This window comes from Mauremys mutica, chromosome 3 (genome assembly GCF_020497125.1).
Source record: "Mauremys mutica isolate MM-2020 ecotype Southern chromosome 3, ASM2049712v1, whole genome shotgun sequence".
NCBI lineage: Eukaryota > Metazoa > Chordata > Testudines > Geoemydidae > Mauremys > Mauremys mutica.
In genome coordinates, this window is record NC_059074.1 from 130,887,964 (window position 1) to 130,907,395 (window position 19,432).

The 19,432-nt window shown below is 49.2% G+C and overlaps 1 protein-coding gene across 1 annotated transcript in view; it reads left to right on the plus strand.

The window, feature by feature from the left end:
* Window positions 1–979: 979 nt before the first annotated feature.
* TSNAX (translin associated factor X) overlaps window positions 980–19,432 on the plus strand; it is a 50,144-nt gene continuing 31,691 nt past the window's right edge. Inside the window, exons 1-4 of the mRNA XM_045011022.1 lie at window positions 980–1,266; window positions 5,411–5,518; window positions 8,343–8,457; window positions 10,444–10,574. Coding sequence (XP_044866957.1) covers window positions 1,251–1,266; window positions 5,411–5,518; window positions 8,343–8,457; window positions 10,444–10,574 — 370 coding nt within the window. The 5' untranslated portion in view covers window positions 980–1,250. The remainder of the gene's footprint in view (window positions 1,267–5,410; window positions 5,519–8,342; window positions 8,458–10,443; window positions 10,575–19,432) is intronic.

The window sequence follows — 19,432 nt, forward strand, 5'->3', positions numbered from 1 at the left end:
TTTAACCCTGCATTGTAGTGCGTCCCGATCATGGCCCCTATCCAGCATGGACCTTGATACCTGCTCAAAGATATCGTAATTCCTACGGCTGGAGCGCAGCTGGGACTGCACAGCTTCCTCCCCCCAAACACTAATGAGGTCCTGCAATTCACCAGTGCTCCATGCTGGGGTTCGTTTGCCGCGTGGAGGCATGGTCACCTGCAAAGATTAACTGATTGCACTCCACACACACCTGGCTGCAGCAAACAGGAAGGAGATTTTTAAATTTCCCGGGGCATTTAAAGGGCGGGTCACCTGAGGCAAGAGCAGTAGAGTGCAAACTGATGAGCAGAGTGGCTGAACAGGAATTCTGGGATAACTCCTTATTCCCTGGAGGACAATTATAGTGCTGGTGAGTGTCCACACCTGATGAGCAGCACTGGATTACCAGCGCTGCACTCCTTATACCCCAACCCGGATGGGTTTTCAGCCAGTGCTGCAACCAGGGAGTTGCAGCGCTGGTTGTGCCCTGCAAGTGTGGATGGGGTGTAATTGCAGCACTGGAAAGCCTCCACCAGCACTGCAACTTGTAAGTGTAGCCAAGCCCTTATTGATTAACAGACATATTGGAGCATGAGCTTTCGTGGGTGAATACCCACTTCCTCGGATGCATGTGATATTTAATTCGTTGGATTTTTAAAAGGTTGCCAAGGCGACAGGGCTGGTCGTTATCCTGGAAGGAAAGAATTCCTGAGCTAGTTTCTGCTTAGAAAGGAAAATGCCAGGCTTGAATTTTGCGCTGCTGGCGTTTCATCCAGGTAGTTCACCACGTTCACAGCAGAGAACTACATTTCCCATAATACACCGGTTTCATCGGGCCTTGGAGAGGGTCCTGCACGTGGGACTCCTTTAGCCACTCAACTGAATGCCTGTTTGGAAACATGATTGGTTTACATGGCCTAACCCTTTCGCAAACAGGGAGGCCGATTCCTTCCCTCTGCGGGGACGTCTCCGCTCTGAGCATTTCCCGCTTTATGACAGCACTGGGGGGCTGGCTCCCGCAAGTGGGGGCGCGGTGTCAGGCGCATGCGTTAGCCACCTGGCGGGGGGTCCCGACGGAGCGGGGCTCACGGCGCGGCTAAGGTTGGGGACTAGCCTGGAAGCTCTCGAGACTCGCGGCGACACGACGGCGGCTGCCTGGGCCCGGGCGCGCGCGTGTGAGAGAGAGAGCGAGGGGCGGGGCGCCGCCCCCCCCGCGGGCCGCAGGGAACATGAGCAGCAAAGAAGGTGACGCCGGGCTCGCGCCACAGGTTCCCCCGCTCCCGGGGTCACGACGCAGCTGCTGTTCCCGGGGCTGGGAAGGCCCCGGGGGGGCCCCTCCCCCCCCGCGGGGCGGCAGCAGCCCGCGTCCCCCCCCCCCCCGCTCCCCGGCCCGCGAAGGTCTCGCCCCACCCGCCGGGGTCGCGCTGGCGGGAGGCGGGCGGCTCCGCTCCCGTTCCGGGCGGCGAGTGTTTAGCCAAGGCCCCTTCCCGCTCAGCCCCTGCGGGCGTCGGGTTTCAGCAGAGCCGCACGGGGGAGCGCTGTGGCTAGTGCCCGGAGCCCCGGTCCCCATCCCGGCGCCTGGGCAGCCCACCAGGGCGCAGCGCGGTGCGGGGGCCGGACTGCCGCCCGCCAAAAAGAAGCGGCGAAACAGCTTGTTAAAGGGAGGAAACCTTTAGCGAGCGCAAAGAAGCAACCCGGGGGTACAGACACCTTCTTCCCCCTCCCCCCCCGTTTTGCACTCACCTGCGCTGCGGCTTGGCCCGTCGCCTTCTGGTCTCTTTCATTCCCCAAGCTGAGCCCCCAGGGCTTGTCTGCCCCGCGTGGCACTGCTCTCCTGGTAGGGTTATAGCGGGGCAGCTCCCCAGCTGTGGCCACAGTTATAAATGTGCTGATGGGGGCACTAAGCTAGAGTGTCAAGTATCAGAGGGGTAGCCGCGTTAGTCTGGATCTGTAAAAGCAGCAAAGAGTCCTGTGGCACCTTATAGACTAACAGACGTATTGGAGCCTGAGCTTTCGTGGGCTTATGCTCCAATATGTCTGTTAGTCTATAAGGTGCCACAGGACTCTTTGCTGCTTTTAAGTTACAGTGGTGTATCTGCATTGGCCCTAGGAGCCATGCAGCATAAATATATCAGGAAAAAAATCCCACACCCTGTTATAGTTATACAAATACAAAATCTGTGTGTAGACCAGGGCTTAGAAGACGGTGATGTTTGTGCTGGTGACTTCATTTTTCATAGTGCAGTGTGTCATCATGCTTCCTGCCAGCTCTGTTTTAGGCCAGGTATCCGTACAAACCACTTCCATCACTTCTGTTCAACTGTGGAAAGGAGTTAAGAGCTAAAAAACCTAAAATTCAATAAAATATATATATTTTTTAATATTCAGGTTGTGAGTTTACTTTGTGTGGTAGGTAGGTTTAACCATCCCTTTTATGGTTTGCCTGTGGTTTTCCTGTAGCTGATGGTGGGTGATGTATCTGACATTGAGTAGAGCAGAGAGCTTCAATCCCTGTGTAACGGGTTTGGTCAAAGAAACCCCCTTGGGACTGTCACCTGATATGCTGAAATTACCTCTAAGCCTGTTTTCTCTGCTAGCTTGGGACTTCCAGAACCCTGTCTTGTTGAGAGAGACACGCTAGCCTGCTGCAACACAGACCCAGGGTCTGGACCATACCCCAAAAACTGCAGGCTTTAAGTGAAAACTGCTTGGCAGGTTACCTGCCTACAGCACCAGCTCCCAATGGCATCCAAGCCCCAAATAAATCTGTTTTACTCTGTATAAAGCTTATACAGGGTAAATTCATAGATTGTCTGCCCTCTATTACACTGATAGAGAGAGATGCACAGCTGTTTGCCTCCCCAGGTATTATTCACTTACTCTGGGATTATTAATAAACAAAAGCAATTTTATTAAGTATAAAAAGTAGGATTTAAGTGGTTTCCAGTAATAGCAGACAGAACAAAGTAAGTCACCAAGCAAAATAAAACAAAACACGCAAGTCTAAGCCTAATACATTAAGAAACTGATTACAGGTAATATCTCACCCTAAGAGATGTTCCAATAAGCTTCTTTCACAGACTAGACTCCTTCGTAGTCTGGGCCCAATCCTTTCCCCTGGTACAGTCCTTATTAGTTCCAGCAGACATCTTAGGTGGTAAGCAGGGGCTTTCTTATGACTGGCAGCCTTTGTCTTGCTCCACCCCCTTTTATAGCTTTGGCCCGAGGCAGGAATCTTTTATCTCTCTGGGTCCCCACTCCTCCTCCTAAATGGAAAAGTACCAGATTTAAGATGGATTCCAATATCATGGGGCATGGTCACATGTCCTGTGAGACCCCAGCCTCCATTGTTCCTGGGCTGGTCCACAGGTACACAGGAAGGTTTGCAAGTAAACAGAGCCATTTACAGTTCATTGATTCTGAAGCACCCTTAATGCTTCCACTTAATATGTTTACATCAGTAATACAAGTTTATATCTTATTCTCCTAACTCTAAACAAATAGGATGAACACACTCAGTAGATTTTAAGCTTTGTAATGATACCTTACAAGAGACCTTTTGCATAAAGCATATTCCAGTTGCATCATAATCACATTCATAAGCATATTTTCATAAAACATATGGAGTGCAACGTCACAGCCTGCACTGTTGTAAAGGTCATATATGTGATCTTTTCAACTGTTGGAGAAAAAACAGAACCCTGAATTAATTTTCTGACAGGGATGTGAAGGAAATATTGATCGTCAGTTATTTTCCAAACAAAGACATTATGTCCACATTCTGTTTTTGGTTTGGGATAATAAACAGTTAAACTGAAACATTTAAAATCCTGTGTGTAACTTAAAATTGCTTTCTTTAAAAAAAAAAAAAAAAATTAAGAAGACTAGACACATGTATAAAGTTAAGCAGGTATATAAGTGTTTGTAGGCTCTGGGCCTCAATCATTTAAATATAAAAATTGAAAATATCTTACAAAAAGGAGGTAGGGAAAGGGAGGTAGAAGTTAAAATGAAGATACTGCACAACACACATTGCTATAAGTGAATCCTAAATTGTGCTTTGTCTTAAGCACAGATGTTGGGAAGACAAGAGGAGAACATAGTACAGGAGTGGAAGTTAGTAGTAAAATACAAGTTAGAAGAAATGGGTTTTGAGGAGGGATTTGAAAAAGAAGAATGAGGATATTTGGTGTGTTGGAAGAGGTACGTGGGTCCAGCTCTAGGGAGCAACCCATGGGAAAACATCACATAGATGAGTGAGAGGAGAGACAAGGATAAGAGTGGCTTGAGCACAGGAAGCTGATATGTGAAGCAACAGATGAAATTAATACACTGAACAATAATTGCCTTCTTAAATTGCTCCTTCTAGTCTCTAAAGACCAAAGTTCTGTGGTGAAAGAGGTACAGTGAGACAGTGGTAATAATTTTATAAAGATATGGTTCCACTCATTCTGAGGGATTTCAAAACACTTTACAAGCTATGGAATCAATTCTGCAACCTGCACAGTCTCATCATACTTTGTGGGTTAAAGGTTGCTGGGATCAGACCTTATATATAGTGTGTGTGTATGTATATCTATATCTATCTCTAGCTCTGTGTCTCTATAAAATATATATACAGACGCTCCTCAAATTTTGCGTAAGTCGAAAATGTATACCCGACAGTTACGCAACCCTCCCCCCCCCCCCAAATCCCCACCTCCTATTTCTAGCTTCCGGAACTTTTTCCGTAAGTGCGGATTTGCGTAAATCAGGTTTGCATAACCCAGGGGGCATCTGTACATATATCTGTGTGTGCGTGCGCATGTGCGTGCCTAATTTTATTTATGTAGAGGGGGAGAGAGAGAGATCTCTACAACAGTACTAAAAGTGACAGGATCTTTTGGTGCCCCATCATGCTTCAGTTGAAATTAAGAGAAGGCTTGCTATTGATTTTAATGGAAGAATAATGGAGCCCATAATGTTTACAGAAAGCAACCAAGACTTCAGTTTTTATGTCCCGTACAGTATTCTTTACAGTAAACTGGATAGAGTTGAATTATAGTTACCTTGGAAGGATGAGGAATCCGGTGGCACATTAAAGACTAACAGTTTTATTTGGGCATAAGATTTCATGGGTAAGACCCCCCACTTCTTCACATTAAAGCTTATGCCCAAATAAATCTGTTAGTCTTTAAGGTGCCACCGGACTCCTCATTGTTTTTGTGGATACAGACTAACACAGCTACCCCTCTGATACTTGGAAGTATGGACATAAAATATTCAACATTGGATATATTAAAAAATGCTCCTGAAATGAATGCCATGACATCTGGTGAAGCTGTTATAAAACTGGTACTCAATAATATTATTTAAATCTCACATTTTTTTCGTTGTGTTCTGTTTATAGGATCGGGTGGGTTCAGAAAACGAAAGCATGACAATTTCCCACATGGTCAAAGAAAAGATGAAAAAAACAATGTTAATTCGTCTTCATCTTTGATGGTGTCTTTTAAATGTAAGTAAAAGTTGACAGTCCAGATCTAACAATGTATACAATAAAAGTTAGTGGAAATAAAATATTTCGTGGTGGGGTAAAATTGAGCTGTCCATAGGTAAAATTGAAATCAGCGAGACTCTCTAAATTTGGGATGTGATCTATCGCTTTCTAAGCCAGCAGAGTGCTGCGGTAGAGTGATAGGGTCACTTTTTAGTTAGGGGAAGGATGAGACACAGCGCTTCTTGCTGATCACTAGTGATATGATTCTGTCATGGACCACTGTGACTTTGAGGCAGTGCCGGAGCCTTGTTCACTGGAACAGTGCCGCCGGAGCGGCTGGCCAGGCCCAGAGCAGTGGCCCCCAGAGCAGTGGCCCCGAGAACAGCTCCCCCCACCCCAGTATTTTTAGTAAAAGTCAGGGACAGGTTGCGGGCTTCTGTGAATTTTTGTTTATTGCCTATGACCTGTCCCCGACTTAGTAAAAATACCCATGACAGAATCTTAACCTTGCTCATCACCTTTGAAGGGAGAGCTTTGCTGCTCACAACTGACAGTTGTTATTTGAGACTAGGGCTTGTTTACACACAGACGTTTTTTAACCAGTTTAGTTGTTAAAGGGGTGAGTACTGTGAAGAGGGAAGAATCCAAGGATAATTGTGTGGGGTCGGGGAGTCCTTGCAACATGAAAAAAAGCTAAGAAACAGAAGTGTGTGTGTGTGTGTGTGTGTGTATATAAATAAAGCAATGGAAAATACTTGATCTGATCAGAAAGTTAAACCCATGTCTTGGCATGATCTAAAATTATCTATTGGTAAAAGACTAATATAACTAAGATAAATAAGCTTTTGTAAAGTCAAGACTTTATTATTGGGAGCACATAGCTGCTATTAGAGAAGGTTTCTATGACTTCTTTAGAATGCTGATCGTCAGTAATTGATATTGTTGTTTTTCCAAAACTAGATATTTTGTATGTATGTAAACAAATAAAAAATAACTTTTTGTGGCGCAGGTGTAGCATGATTGTTAACGGTATCCCGTGTTATATGAAAATGAGTTATTAGAATTCTTCAAAAATAAATTCACATGAATGAAACTTTATATTTTCCGTTAATGTTTGTGTGCACTGTTAATTGTCTGATATTAAGGGCCTCTAGTTTATCATGCTTTAAACCCTTCCCTTCTCTGAGGGCCTGATAATACTACTATGCAGGCATTATTATGAATCTACAAATAAAGCTGTGGTGAGATTTGCATTTAAAGCAGAGCAACAATCTGATTTCACACTTTAATAATTGACTATAGGTCTTGTCTAGACTGGGAAAATGCATCCTGTTAGGAAATATGTTGATTAACACTTTGTAATTAGCACAGTGTTAAACATGATTTTTCTTTTAGTGTGAACAAAGACAGTTGTGTTTAGAAACATGCTAACTGGTTGACCCACAAAGTTGCATGTATGTTTACACTGCAGCTGGGAGTGTGCTTCCTAGCACGAGTAGACACGTGCTCTTGCTCTACTCAAGCTAGCGTGTTAAAAAAAGCTGGGGTTGGCATAGGTGGCAGCTCAGACTGGCTGCCTGAGTATAAACCCTCCCAGATCCCCCAAGGATGTACTCGGGTGGCTAGCCTGAGCTGCTGACTGTGCTACCACTGGCTACACTGCTATTTTTAGCATACTAATTTGAACAGAGCTAGCATATCTGTCTACTGCTGGGAGGCATGCTCCCAGGCATGCAGTGTAGATGTACCCTTAATTAACTTGTTTTCTGATATGTTTTCTCAGTATAGACAAAAGCCTTCCTCTCCAAAGTAGGCACAATAATATTCAGAGAACAATTGCATTTTCTGTGTAATATTTTTAGTAAAATATTTACTAACCCTTGCAGGGGGAACATTTAAAAATTCTCCCTTTTTTTAAAAGATGCTCTGTTATCAGGTTTCTTGTACTTTGGAATTGATTAACTTTGCCTCTTGTTGTCCATTATATTTAATAAACATTAATCCCAATGCTGACCCTACACTGTCCAACTTCTAACTTCTTACCAATCTGAAGAATAGCTATTCATCATGAATTGGTTACGTCGAAAGAGGCACATATGATAGTATGTTTGACTGCCCTCTCTGGGTTTGAATATATATATATATATATATATATGGCAGCAAGCTAGAGAGAATGTAAGAGCCCTAGTACAAATGAATTGAGGAGAACTGTCAGAAAAAAAGGGAGGAAGTAGAAGGTAAGGAAGAATGAACAACAAAAGAAAGGAAGTGAGAACTGTAAAAATTTTCTTGATCACAGTCAAAACATTCTGAATGTTTTACAGGTAACTATGAAATCCTTTAGGAATCCTCATTATTTCTAAAACACTGTTCACAATACAGACATAACATGTATTCCCGATGTGTTTGCCCTCCAAAGAGTGAGCGTGGTGGGAGGAGGTGTTGAGACATGAGTAGAAACAGAGATTAACTAGTACAAACCCATTATAAGGGAACAGCAGCTTATTAGTCATATAAGTTATGATGAAGCTAAACTAAACAAGGTCCTCCTCCATTGTGGCAGCAGGATCAGGCCATAAATTAGTATATTAGGAATAAAAATGACTTTCCTTTACTGCTTTTAAAATGTATTATTTATTGTATTTTCCCTGCTGTAACATATGGTAAAGCATTGTAATTGTGTGACTGTCTGCATATTAAAAAAAAAATCTAAAACAAATGTGAAATAATGGAAGATTAAATGGTTCTGTTACACAAATAGTGTAGTAATAGAATACTTAATATTATTGTATTAGACTACACATGAGAATTGTTTTTGTGATCATCTGCATTCTGTTCTTAGCATTTCAACTGGAGCTTGATACAAGACATGATAAATATGAGAGGCTTGTGAAACTTAGTCGTGATATAACTATTGAAAGTAAAAGGACAATATTTCTACTTCACAGGATTACTAGGTGAGTCACAACATTAATTCCTATTTCCATGCTGACCCAGAAACTTACTGTTGCCTTGCAGAGTTTTCTGTATCTATGAGTAACAGATGCAATATTCAGTTGAGCTAGACATCAAGGAAGATAAACATAGGCTCAGTTCATTTCCCACAAGCTGTGTTGTTTTATTTCCTCTAACACAGTGTTTCTCAAACTGGGGTCGCTGCTTGTGTAGGGAAAGCCCCTGGCGGGCCGGGCCCATTTGTTTACCTGCCCTGTCCGCAGGTCCGGCTGATTGCGGCTCCCACTGGCCACCGTTCACTGCTCCAGGCCAATGGGAGCTGCTGGAAGCAGTGCAGGCGAGGGACTTACTGGCTGCTTAGTGGCCCGCGCCGCTTCCAGCAGCCCCCATTGGCCTGCAGCGGCGAACCGCAGCCAGTGGGAGCCGCAATCGGCCGGACCTGCGGACAGGGCAGGTAAACAAACCGTCCCGGCCTGCCAGGGGCTTTCCCTACACAAGCAGCGACCCCAGTTTGAGAAACTGCTCTAAAAGGATATGTAAGCCAGTGGGCACGTGTACCAATTGGGAAATTTAAAGTAAGGACCAGCCTCTAGTTCGTGTCAAGTCCATTTCCTTAGAGATGGCTTATTAACATAAAGAATATTCCAAAACAGGGTCAGAGTAACACAGAACACTTGGTAACAGCCAACAGACCTTTCCAGCAAGCTGGAGGGGAAAGAACACACCCTTCTAGATAGCCGCCTTTGAAATAACTTGCCCATTTCTTTTATAGCCCCACCCCAGATCACCCATGTGCTCACCTCAGGTGGCTCCCTGCAAGCGGAGACCTGTCCCTGCTGTTCTTAGGCAGAGGCGTGACTGCCCCCGCCCTGCCCCAAGCGCTGGCTCTGCAGCTCCCATTGGCCAGGAACCGCGGCCATTGGAAGCTGCGGGGTTGGCACCTGTGGGCAGAGGCTGTGTACAGAGCCGCCTACCTGTGTCTCTGCCTAAAACAGCAGAGACAGTTGACCGCTTGCGGGGAGCTGCCTGAGGTGAGCACTCCCTGGATCCGGCAGCCCAAAACCCCTCTTGCGCCCCTATCCCAAGCCCTCTCCTGCACCCAGACTCCCTCCCTGAGCCCATGCCCCAATCACCAGCCCCACACCCTCTCCCACACTCTGAACCCCTCATGGCCATTCCTCCGCCTAGGAGCAGCAGGGACACGTCGCCGCTTCCGGGGAGCCACGCGGAGCCAGGTAGGGAGCCTACCAGCCCTGCATCAGCCAGACATTCTATGAAGATTAGAAATGCTGATTTATAGAGCTTTCTGGTTGGCACAGGGCTGGCTAACACAGCCTTTACTGTATCCACCAAATCCACAAAATAGTAATTTAAAAAGAGATGTTGTAAACCTATAATACTGTGTACATTGTTCGTGCTTTTTAAGTATAATAGATGAACTGTCCTTTAAATGCTGTATATAAAATCTAATGTAACAATAGTTGTGGATCAGAAACTGTAGAGGTTTCCTTAGTGGCATATTTCATAAATACTGCCTAAAAACATTTATAAAGTAGATCCTTGTGCTATGTTAATCTAATGTATTGCAAAATGCTGTGGATTTTGTGTATGAGAGAGAAGTCTTCTGCGGATTTTTCTAGCTATTTTGCCTATTTATTTTGAGCGTTATCATGAGCTTCCTCATTACTTCTGCTTTAGTCATAGTTAAAGCTACAGCCTGAAATAAGCTGCACGCTATTCAGACTGGGTTTGAATGGTTGATTATCTTAAGGGCAATTCTTTTTTGAATTTACAATGGAGTTCAAAGGTACCTACTTACACTAGATCAGAAAGATTCATTTTAAATTTGGCTCATTCCAAAATATTTAATTTTGACTGCACTAATTAAACATGTGGTGGTTAGTAGAAGATAAAGTATGTAATTTAACTCTTTGTTGATGTTCTAACAGCTGTCACTTTGTAATTTTATTTGTATTCTGTGCTCACAGTGATCCCAATGGGGAGGAAATACTAAATGAATCTGAGGCCAAATTAGAAGCCGTCAGACAGAAAATTAAGCAAGTAGCACAAGAACTGATAGGAGAAGACATGTATCAGTTCCACAGAGCCATCTCTCCAGGTAAGCCTACATTCAAATAGGATGGGCGCACACATCAGGCCAAATTCAGTTTAGGTGCAGCTCCATTACTTCAGCAGTAATGCATTTACTTACACCAGGGCTGAATTTGGCTCACCCATTGCACTTTAAAACATAGATTGTGATTTTCCTCCTTTTTGAAGATTAAAAAACATGCTCTTGGTTATATTTCATAACACTCAAATATGTAAACACATTGTATAGATATGAATATCAAGCACAAACTGTACTGTGTGCAACCATTCAAACTCCCCTCTCCCCCAATCCGTTTCAACTTCTCTGTGTAAATGGCAGTCTTTTTATAAACAGTTTCAAAGGTCATCTTAACATTTCAGCTACACTGATGGATGCAATATGTTGAGTTTCCCCATAGTATTTTTATATCCTTCTCTCACATGCAAAACAACTGTATTTAGGTTCTGTGTGTGGCACTAGTGATCAACAGAAACTCTCCGGCAGTAATCATCACTTGGTCTTTAGTAGATGCATTAGTACTGTTCCACTCCTGGGTTTCCAGTCAGTGCACTCAGTCTCTTTCTTTTCTGTTGTTCAGAGTGTCTGGCTTCTCCCTAGACTCAATTTCCCAAATGTATGTACCTTTTCTCAGGTGCTCTGCAGGCCTGGGGCCAATATGGAAGCATCTCACCACCAATCCAGCCATCCTGCATTTTTCCAACTGCATTTGGAACCTTTGGAATTCAGTGTCCTGCTGGCCTTCTAAAGGGGCCATTACCTCAAGGACTTTATTTAAAAAAAAAACAAAAAAACAAAAAAAAAAAAACCCCAAAAAACCCCTATTCTTGTTATTTCAACCTGTCTACAGTTCAACAAAAAACTGTGGACCCCCCATTTTTCATTTGGGTGCTTGTATTGGTACTCTTACTTTAAAGTGTTTTTTTGAGTACCTAAGTTCCAGTTTGATCATCTAAATCAGCAGTTCTCAAACTTCAGCAACCCGAGGACTCCCATTTTGATTTAAAAATTTTCAGGGACCACCAAGCCTCCCCACTTAGCCCCAGGCCCCGCTCACACTCCACCCCTTCCCCCAAGGCCCCACCCCACCTCTTCCTGCCCCCCGCTCACTCCATCCCCCCTTTCCTCTGTCATTTGCTCTCCCCCCACCCTCACTTTCACTAGGCTGGGGCAGGGGTTGGGGTGCAGGAGGGGGTGCAGGCTCTGGGAGGGAGTTTGGGTGTGGGAGGGGCTGAGGGGTGTGGGCTCTGGGAGGGGTTTGGGGTGTGAAAAAGGGTGAGGGGTATGGGCTCTGGCTGGGCAGCGCTTACCTCAGGCAGCTCCCAAAAGCAACCAGCACATCTCTCTGGCAGTGGGGCTGGGGGCAGGAGGTCTCTGCTCGCTGCCCCTGCCCGTAGGCACTGCCCCGCAGCTCCTATTGGCCGCAATTCCCAGCCAATGGGAGCTGCGGAGTTGGTGCTTGGGGGCGGGGGCAGTGTGCAGAGACCCCCCTGACACCTTCCCCACCCCCCTCTGGGCCATGCGGATGTGCTGGCCGCTTCCGGGAGCGCTGCGGAGCCAGGGCAGGCAGGGAGCCTGATCAGTGTGGCCCGCGGACCCCAGTTTGAGAAACACTAGTCTAAATCTATAATTGGATATTCTAATTTAGGGACCGGGTATCTAAGTTTGCAAATTAGGGTCAGATTCCACAGCTGTGTTTTTTACTAAATCTGTTGGGGATCATTGCACAAGTTAGAGTCCCTGTCTACACCATTTTATATAACATGGGTAAACATGTTAATTGTGGCCTTGCCCAGCATCACACTCAACCGGCTCTGATGTTTCTCCAATTTCTAGGGCTAAGAAAACATATCTCATTGTCATTAACACTTCCAGATATGTGCATTTGAAGAAATAACAGGCAGAAGTAGTAGAGAGAGAAGGAGAAATTTGCTGAGATTTATTTAAAAAAAAAAAACAGATACTAACTACCAGTTTATTTGCACAACCTGAATGTTACTAACATCAGTTGCAATGCCTATTTTATTGCATCTCACAAGAAAAATCAGCCATTATACTTCTGTCTCCAGGCCTCTTGCTTGCCAAGCTTTTTTTAAAGAAAATCTTGAGTAATTAATCAATACGTCAGCGTTCCAGTTGTCATTCCTTACTCAGGCAAAACTCATCTTGGCATCAATGAGAATTTAGTTTGAGTAATGAGTGTTGAAAAGATGCGCCTGAATGGCTATAGTAGTTAGCAAACAAAAATCTTTAAAGTTACAGTTGTTATATTATTCCCCCAGTTTACAAAACTATCTATAAGGGATGTAACTTGCAGCATCCAAGTTAAGGCTGTGAATGCATACTTGTTCATGAATTTACAGCTCATTTTTCAGTGTAATTCCAAACTATGGTTACACTTAAAATTCGTCCTTAACTTGGATCATCTGCACTGTAACAGCCAGACTTCAGCAGTACACCATATTGCAGTCTTTCACTGAGTCATGACTGTCACTGTTTCTTTACCAATGTGAGTATTCACCCATGAAAGCTCATGCTCCAATACGTCTGTTAGTCTATAAGGTGCCACAGGACTCTTGGCTGCTTTTACAGATCCAGACTAACACTGATATTTGTTTTAGTCCAATTAAAAAGCGAATGTGACTTTTAGTAGAAACTACGCATTGTGTATGTTTGTGTATCTTCATGCCACTTGTAGTTTAGTGTTCTATGGAGCCAGAGATGATTAATTAGTATTAAGAAAGTTTATAAATTGCTCTGTAGCATTGCAGAGTAAATGCTCAAAGAAGTTGTGAACAGCGTTAGTTGACTGTATTGTGAATATTTTGTTTTATTTTGAAATCTTTATTTGGATATGTAAGTTGCCTTTGAGTTAAGGTAGTGCTTAACTCATCAGTGAATCCTTAAATGCAGTTCTCAGGGGGGTATGACCTGGTATCAAGTATGAACAGAACAGATTGAGGCCTGATGGAAACACAAACTTTGCCAGTAGAACCTATGAAACTCTTAGACCCCCTTTTGGCTCACATTCCAAGCCTTGCTATAATCCCGCATAGCTTGTGGTGTGCACAGCATTTAAAGGCTCTGCTCCATACTGCTGTCAGTATGCATTCTAGGTGTAAAAGGACTGAGAAATTTCACTCAGCTCAGAATACTGGAGACCCCATAGCAGAGGTTCAGAAAGCAAGTGACACCTCTGGGTCTGGGAGAATGCTCGGGGGGGAGGGCGGGAAGTGAATTGGTGTAGTTCATTTTAAAGAGACATCATCACCAACTTGAAAAATCACATTTTTGTATGAAAATGTAAACTTGCTATAATTACAAGTAGCACCTAAGGTCACTGTAACTGAAAGACAGGAATGAAAGTGGCAATTGACTATTGATTATTGTGGTTTAAATAATGTCATCCCAGTGACAGCACCCATGATAGTTTAATATGAAGATGTGCGCGCCGCGCGTGCACGGCTCTTCGGAAGATTTTTACCCTAGCAACTCCGGCGGGCCGGCTGGGCGCCCCCTGGAGTGGCGCCGCTATAGCGCTGAATATATACCCCAGCCGGCCCGTCCGCTCCTCAGTTCCTTCTTGCCGGCTACTCCGACAGTGGGGAAGGAGGGCGGGTCTGGAATGGATTGGAGCAACACATCTCGAAGAACAACAGTTACTACAGGTGAGTAACCGTCTTTTCTTCTTCGAGTGATTGCTCCAATGCATTCCAGTTAGGTGATTCCCAAGCCTTACCTAGGCGGTGGGGTCGGAGTGAGACGTGGCAGAGTGTAAAACTGCTGAGCCGAAGGCTGCGTCGTCTCGAGACTGCTGCACCAACGCATAGTGGGAGGCGAAGGTGTGGACCGAAGACCATGTGGCCGCTCGACATATGTCCTGGATGGGGACCTGGCTCAGGAAGGCGGCAGACGAGGCTTGCGCCCTCGTGGAATGAGCGGTGAAGCGGCCCGCGGGCACGCGAGCCAGCTCGTAGCATGCTCTGATGCACTGAGTTACCCAGGAGGAGATGCGCTGGGAAGAGACCGGCTCGCCTTTCATGCGGTCGGCGACTGCTATGAAGAGTTGTGTAGAACGCCGAAAAGGTTTTGTACGCTCGATGTAAAAAGCGAGCGCTCTACGGACGTCGAGGGTGTGGAGCTGTTGTTCCCTTGGCGAGGCATGGGGCTTCGGGAAGAAGACCGGGAGAAAGATGTCCTGATTGAGGTGGAAAGCCGAGACCACTTTTGGCAGGAAGGCCGGATGCGGACGAAGCTGCACCTTGTCCGTGTGGAAGACAGTGTATGGCGGACCTACCGTCAGCGCCCGGAGCTCCGAGACTCGTCTGGCCGATGTTATGGCGACGAGGAAGGCCGTCTTCCAGGAGAGGTAAAGAAGAGAACACGTGGCCATCGGTTCGAATGGCGGACCCATGAGTCTGGACAGGACGAGGTTCAAATCCCAGGTTGGGGCCGGACGCCGCACCGGCGGGTACAATCGGTCCAGGCCTTTCAGGAAGCGGGAGACCATCGGATTGGAAAAGATGGAGCGACCTTCCAGGGAAGGACGAAAAGCGGACACCGCTGCCAGGTGTACCCGCAATGAGGAGACCGCCAGACCTTGCTCCTTAAGGTACCAAAGGTAGTCCAAGATGGTAGGGACGGGTACGATGAAAGGGTTGAGCCCTCGTTGGTCACACCAGAGCGCAAACCTCTTCCATTTCGCCAGGTAGGTGGAGCGAGTGGAAGGCTTTCTGCTCTCAAGCAGGACTTGCTGCACGGCCGCCGAACAGTCCCTCTCTGCGTGGGTCAACCACGCAGGTACCAGGCTGTAAGATGGAGGGACTGCAGGTTCGGATGGTGGAGTCTGCCGAAGTCCTGCGTGATGAGGTCCGGCCATAACGGGAGGGAGATGGGATCCCGAACGGAGAGCTCGAGCAGCAGGGTGTACCAATGCTGTCTCGGCCAGGCCGGAGCCACGAGTATGACGGTGGCTCGATCCCTCCTCAGCTTCTGGAGCACTCTGTGCACGAGAGGAAAGGGAGGGAAGGCATAGAGGAGGTGAGTCTGCCAGGGATACAGGAACGCGTCCGACAGAGAGCCCGGCGAGTGACCTCGGAACGAGCAAAACTGGAGACACTTCCTGTTCGCCTTGGAGGCGAAGAGGTCGACCCGGGGAAACCCCCACCTCTGGAAAATCGTATGTGCAACGTCGGGACGAAGGGACCACTCGTGGGAGAGAAACGACCTGCTGAGATGGTCGGCCAGCGTGTTCTGCACTCCCGGAAGAAAAGACGCTTCTAGGTGAATGGAGTGGGTCACGCAGAAGTCCCACAGGAGGATCGCTTCCTCGCAGAGGGGAGAAGAGCGGGCTCCGCCCTGCTTGTTCACATAGTACATCGCAGCGGTGTTGTCCGTGAGTACTGTTACACAACGGCGTTGTAGGTGGGAGCAGAAGGTCCGGCAGGCGAGGCGGATGGCACGGAGCTCGCGGACATTGATGTGTAGCGCGAGTTCCTGGGGCGACCAAAGGCCTTGGGTGTGAAGCTCGCCCAGGTGGGCCCCCCAACCGAGCGCTGAGGCATCCGTCGTCAGCGTAACGGATGGGCGAGGAGGATGGAACGGGACCCCCGCACACACGACCTCCGGGGTGAGCCACCAGCGGAGGGAGTCGAGGGCCTTCCTGTTGACCGTGACCACCATGTCGATGGGGTCTCGATGAGGCCGGTACACCGTCGCGAGCCAGGACTGGAAGGGGCGAAGATGGAGCCGCGCATATGCGGTGACATACGTGCAGGAGGCCATGTGACCCAGAAGGCGTAGGCAGGAGCGCACGGTTGTGGTCGGGAAGGCGACGAGATTCCGGATTATGGAGGTCATCGTCTGGTGCCGGGCGCGGGGAAGAGAGGCCCTGCCAACCGTGGAGTCGAGAACCGCTCCGATGAACTCCAGCCGCTGCGTTGGGAGCAAAGTGGACTTCTCGGTGTTGATGAGAAGACCAAGCCGCTGAAAGAGAGACAGAATTTCTGCCATCTGTTCTATCACGAGCTGACGGGACTGAGCTCGGACCAGCCAGTCGTCGAGATACGGGTAGACGTGCATCTGACGACGGCGGAGGGCTGCAGCTACGACTGCCATGCATTTTGTGAATACCCTCGGTGCCGTGGAGAGTCCGAATGGCAACACGGCGAACTGGTAGTGGGCGTTGTTGACCACAAACCGAAGGTAACGCCGATGAGGAGGATAGATCGCGACATGGAAGTAGGCGTCCTTCATGTCGAGGGCGGCAAACCAGTCTCCCGGATCCAGGGAAGGAATAATGGTCCCCAGGGTGACCATACGAAACTTGGGCTTGAGCAGATATTTGTTCAGCTCGCGAAGGTCCAGGATAGGACGTAGCCCGCCTTTCGCCTTGGGGATGAGAAAATAACGTGAGTAGAATCCCCTGCCCCGCCTGTCTTGAGGCACTGCTTCTATGGCACCCACGCTCAACAGAGTCCGAACCTCTTGCAAGAGGACTTGCTCGTGAGAGGGGTCCCTGAAGAGGGACAGGGAGGGTGGGTGGGAAGGCGGGGGCGAAACAAATTGAAGGCGGTATCCCGACTGGACTGTTTGAAGCACCCAGTTGTCCGATGTTAAGCGGGACCACGCCGAAAAGAAATGGGAAAGGCGGTTGTAAAATAAAGGGGAAGGATCCGGTAGGGAGAGTGATGGGCCGTCCTCGATCGTCCCATCAAAAGGCCTGCTTAGCCCCCTGCGGGGTCTTGGAAGCGGCCTGGCCCTGGTTGCGGCGGTTGCCGGACGGACGACGGCGATTTTGGGTCGGACGTCTGCTGGTGTAGGGGCGATAACGCTGTTGATAGCGGGAGGGCTGCGGCCGGAAGGGCCTGCGCTGCGTCGCCGGCGTGTGCATTCCGAGCGTGCGGATGGCAACACGCCCGTCCTTCAGGGTCTGGATCCGAGCATCCGTCTTTTCGGAAAATAGACCCTGGGTGTCGAAGGGGAGGTCCTGGAGTGTATATTGCACCTCCGGCGGCAGGGTGGAGGACTGCAGCCAGGAGATGCGCCTCATTGTCACGCCGGATGCCAAGGTCCGAGCCCCGGAGTCCGCGGCGTCGAGGGCGGCCGTAATAGATGACCGAGAGGACTTCTTCCCCTCGTCCAGCAAGGCGGAGAACTCCTGGCGTGATGTGGAAGGCAGGAGCTCCGAGAACTTCGCCAGGGACGTCAGAATGTCAAAGACGTACCTGGCGAGGAGGACCATGATGTTTGCGATCCTCAGCTGCAAACCCCCGGCGGAATAAATCTTACGGCCGAGCAAGTCCATGCGCTTGGCTTCCTTGGATTTAGGCGCAGCGGCAGGTTGGCCGCGCCTCTCCCGGTCGTTAACAGATTGGACCACGAGGGAGTCCGGGGTTGGGTGAGAGTAAAGGTACTCATAGCCTGATGGTGGGGCTGAGTACTTCCGCTCGACCCCGCGTGCTGTGGGAGGAATAGAAGCGGGAGTCTGCCATAGCGTAGTAGCGTTCTTTTGAATGGTCCGGACGAAGGGCAACGCCACACGGACGGGCGCATCCGCACCCACCACGTTGGTGATTGGGTCCTCATCCTCCTGGACCTCCTCTACGGGAAGATTCATGGATGCCGCCACCCTGCGAAGCAGGTCTTGGAAGGCCCGGAGGTCAATGGGCGGGGGTTCGCTGGTCGCAGCCCCTGCCACCGCCTCGTCCGGCGAGGATGACGAAGATGCACCCTGCAGAACCGGCTCCGGCTCTACGTCCGGTGGGTGAGCCTCCTCCGAACCGTGAAGCGTGGGCGATTGGCGGACCGGATGAGCAGATGGCTCGTGCGGAGGAGAGGGAGGCGGCCGACTAATAGTCGCTTCAGGGACCCTGGTGCTGGTGGTCACATCCCTCCTGGGAAACGGGATACCTTGACCTTCATGCTGTCCCCACGGGACCCAGTAGCCCCACTGCTCATGTGGAAGTCCTTGTGGGGTAGGCCACCGGTGGGTAGTATCATCGGCACCGGAGGCTACGGAAGCCGTGCGGGATGGCCAAGGCGGTGCTGTAGTGCCGACGGACTGAACCGCTGACGGCGGGAGGCCATGCACCGACGGCACCGAGGGTCGATACGCCGAGCGCCGACGGGACGGTGACCGTGAGCGTGGACTCCGACGGTGCCGGGAGCTCGACCGGCGCCGGGAGCTCGACCGGGACCGGGATCCGCGGTGCCGGGAGTGACTCCGGGAGTCGCGGTGCCGAGACGACCTCTGACGGTACCGACGGTACGGTGACCTGGATCGGTGCCGGGAGTGCGACCGGTACCGAGATCGAGAACGGTACCGGGACTCAGACCGGCGTCGGGATGGTGCTCGGTGCCGCGAGGAGGAGCGGCGACGAGACTCCGAGCGGCGGGACGGGGACCTGCGCCGGGACCGGGACCGGGACCGGGACCGGGACCTCGACCGTCTTCCGCGCCGCTCGTCAACTGAGGGCGGTCTAGTCATCCTGGCTGGCTTGCCGAGAGAGACAACAGCCCGCACCGGCGGTGCCGGGGGCCGGAGGCTCGGAGCCTCTATGAGCCTGATGAGGTCTCTGGCAGAGGAGAATGTCTCCGGCGTTGAAGGCAGCCTTGGCTCCACCTCGGTCGGTGCCGGGGAGCGTGGCGGTGCCGGACTCGACGGCGCTTGCGGAGCCGGAGTCGAGGGCTCAGGGCCCGTTTTACGCACTGCCGCAGCCACTCTCGTAGTGGACTCTGTGCGTGCCTTCGCCACAGCCTTCGCCAGTCTCTGCTTGCGTGCAGGCGAGAGCGAGCGGTGCCGGGTCGTCTTCGGCGGCGGTTTAGGTACCGTGGCCACGGTGCCGGCGCCGGTCGGTGCCGCGGGT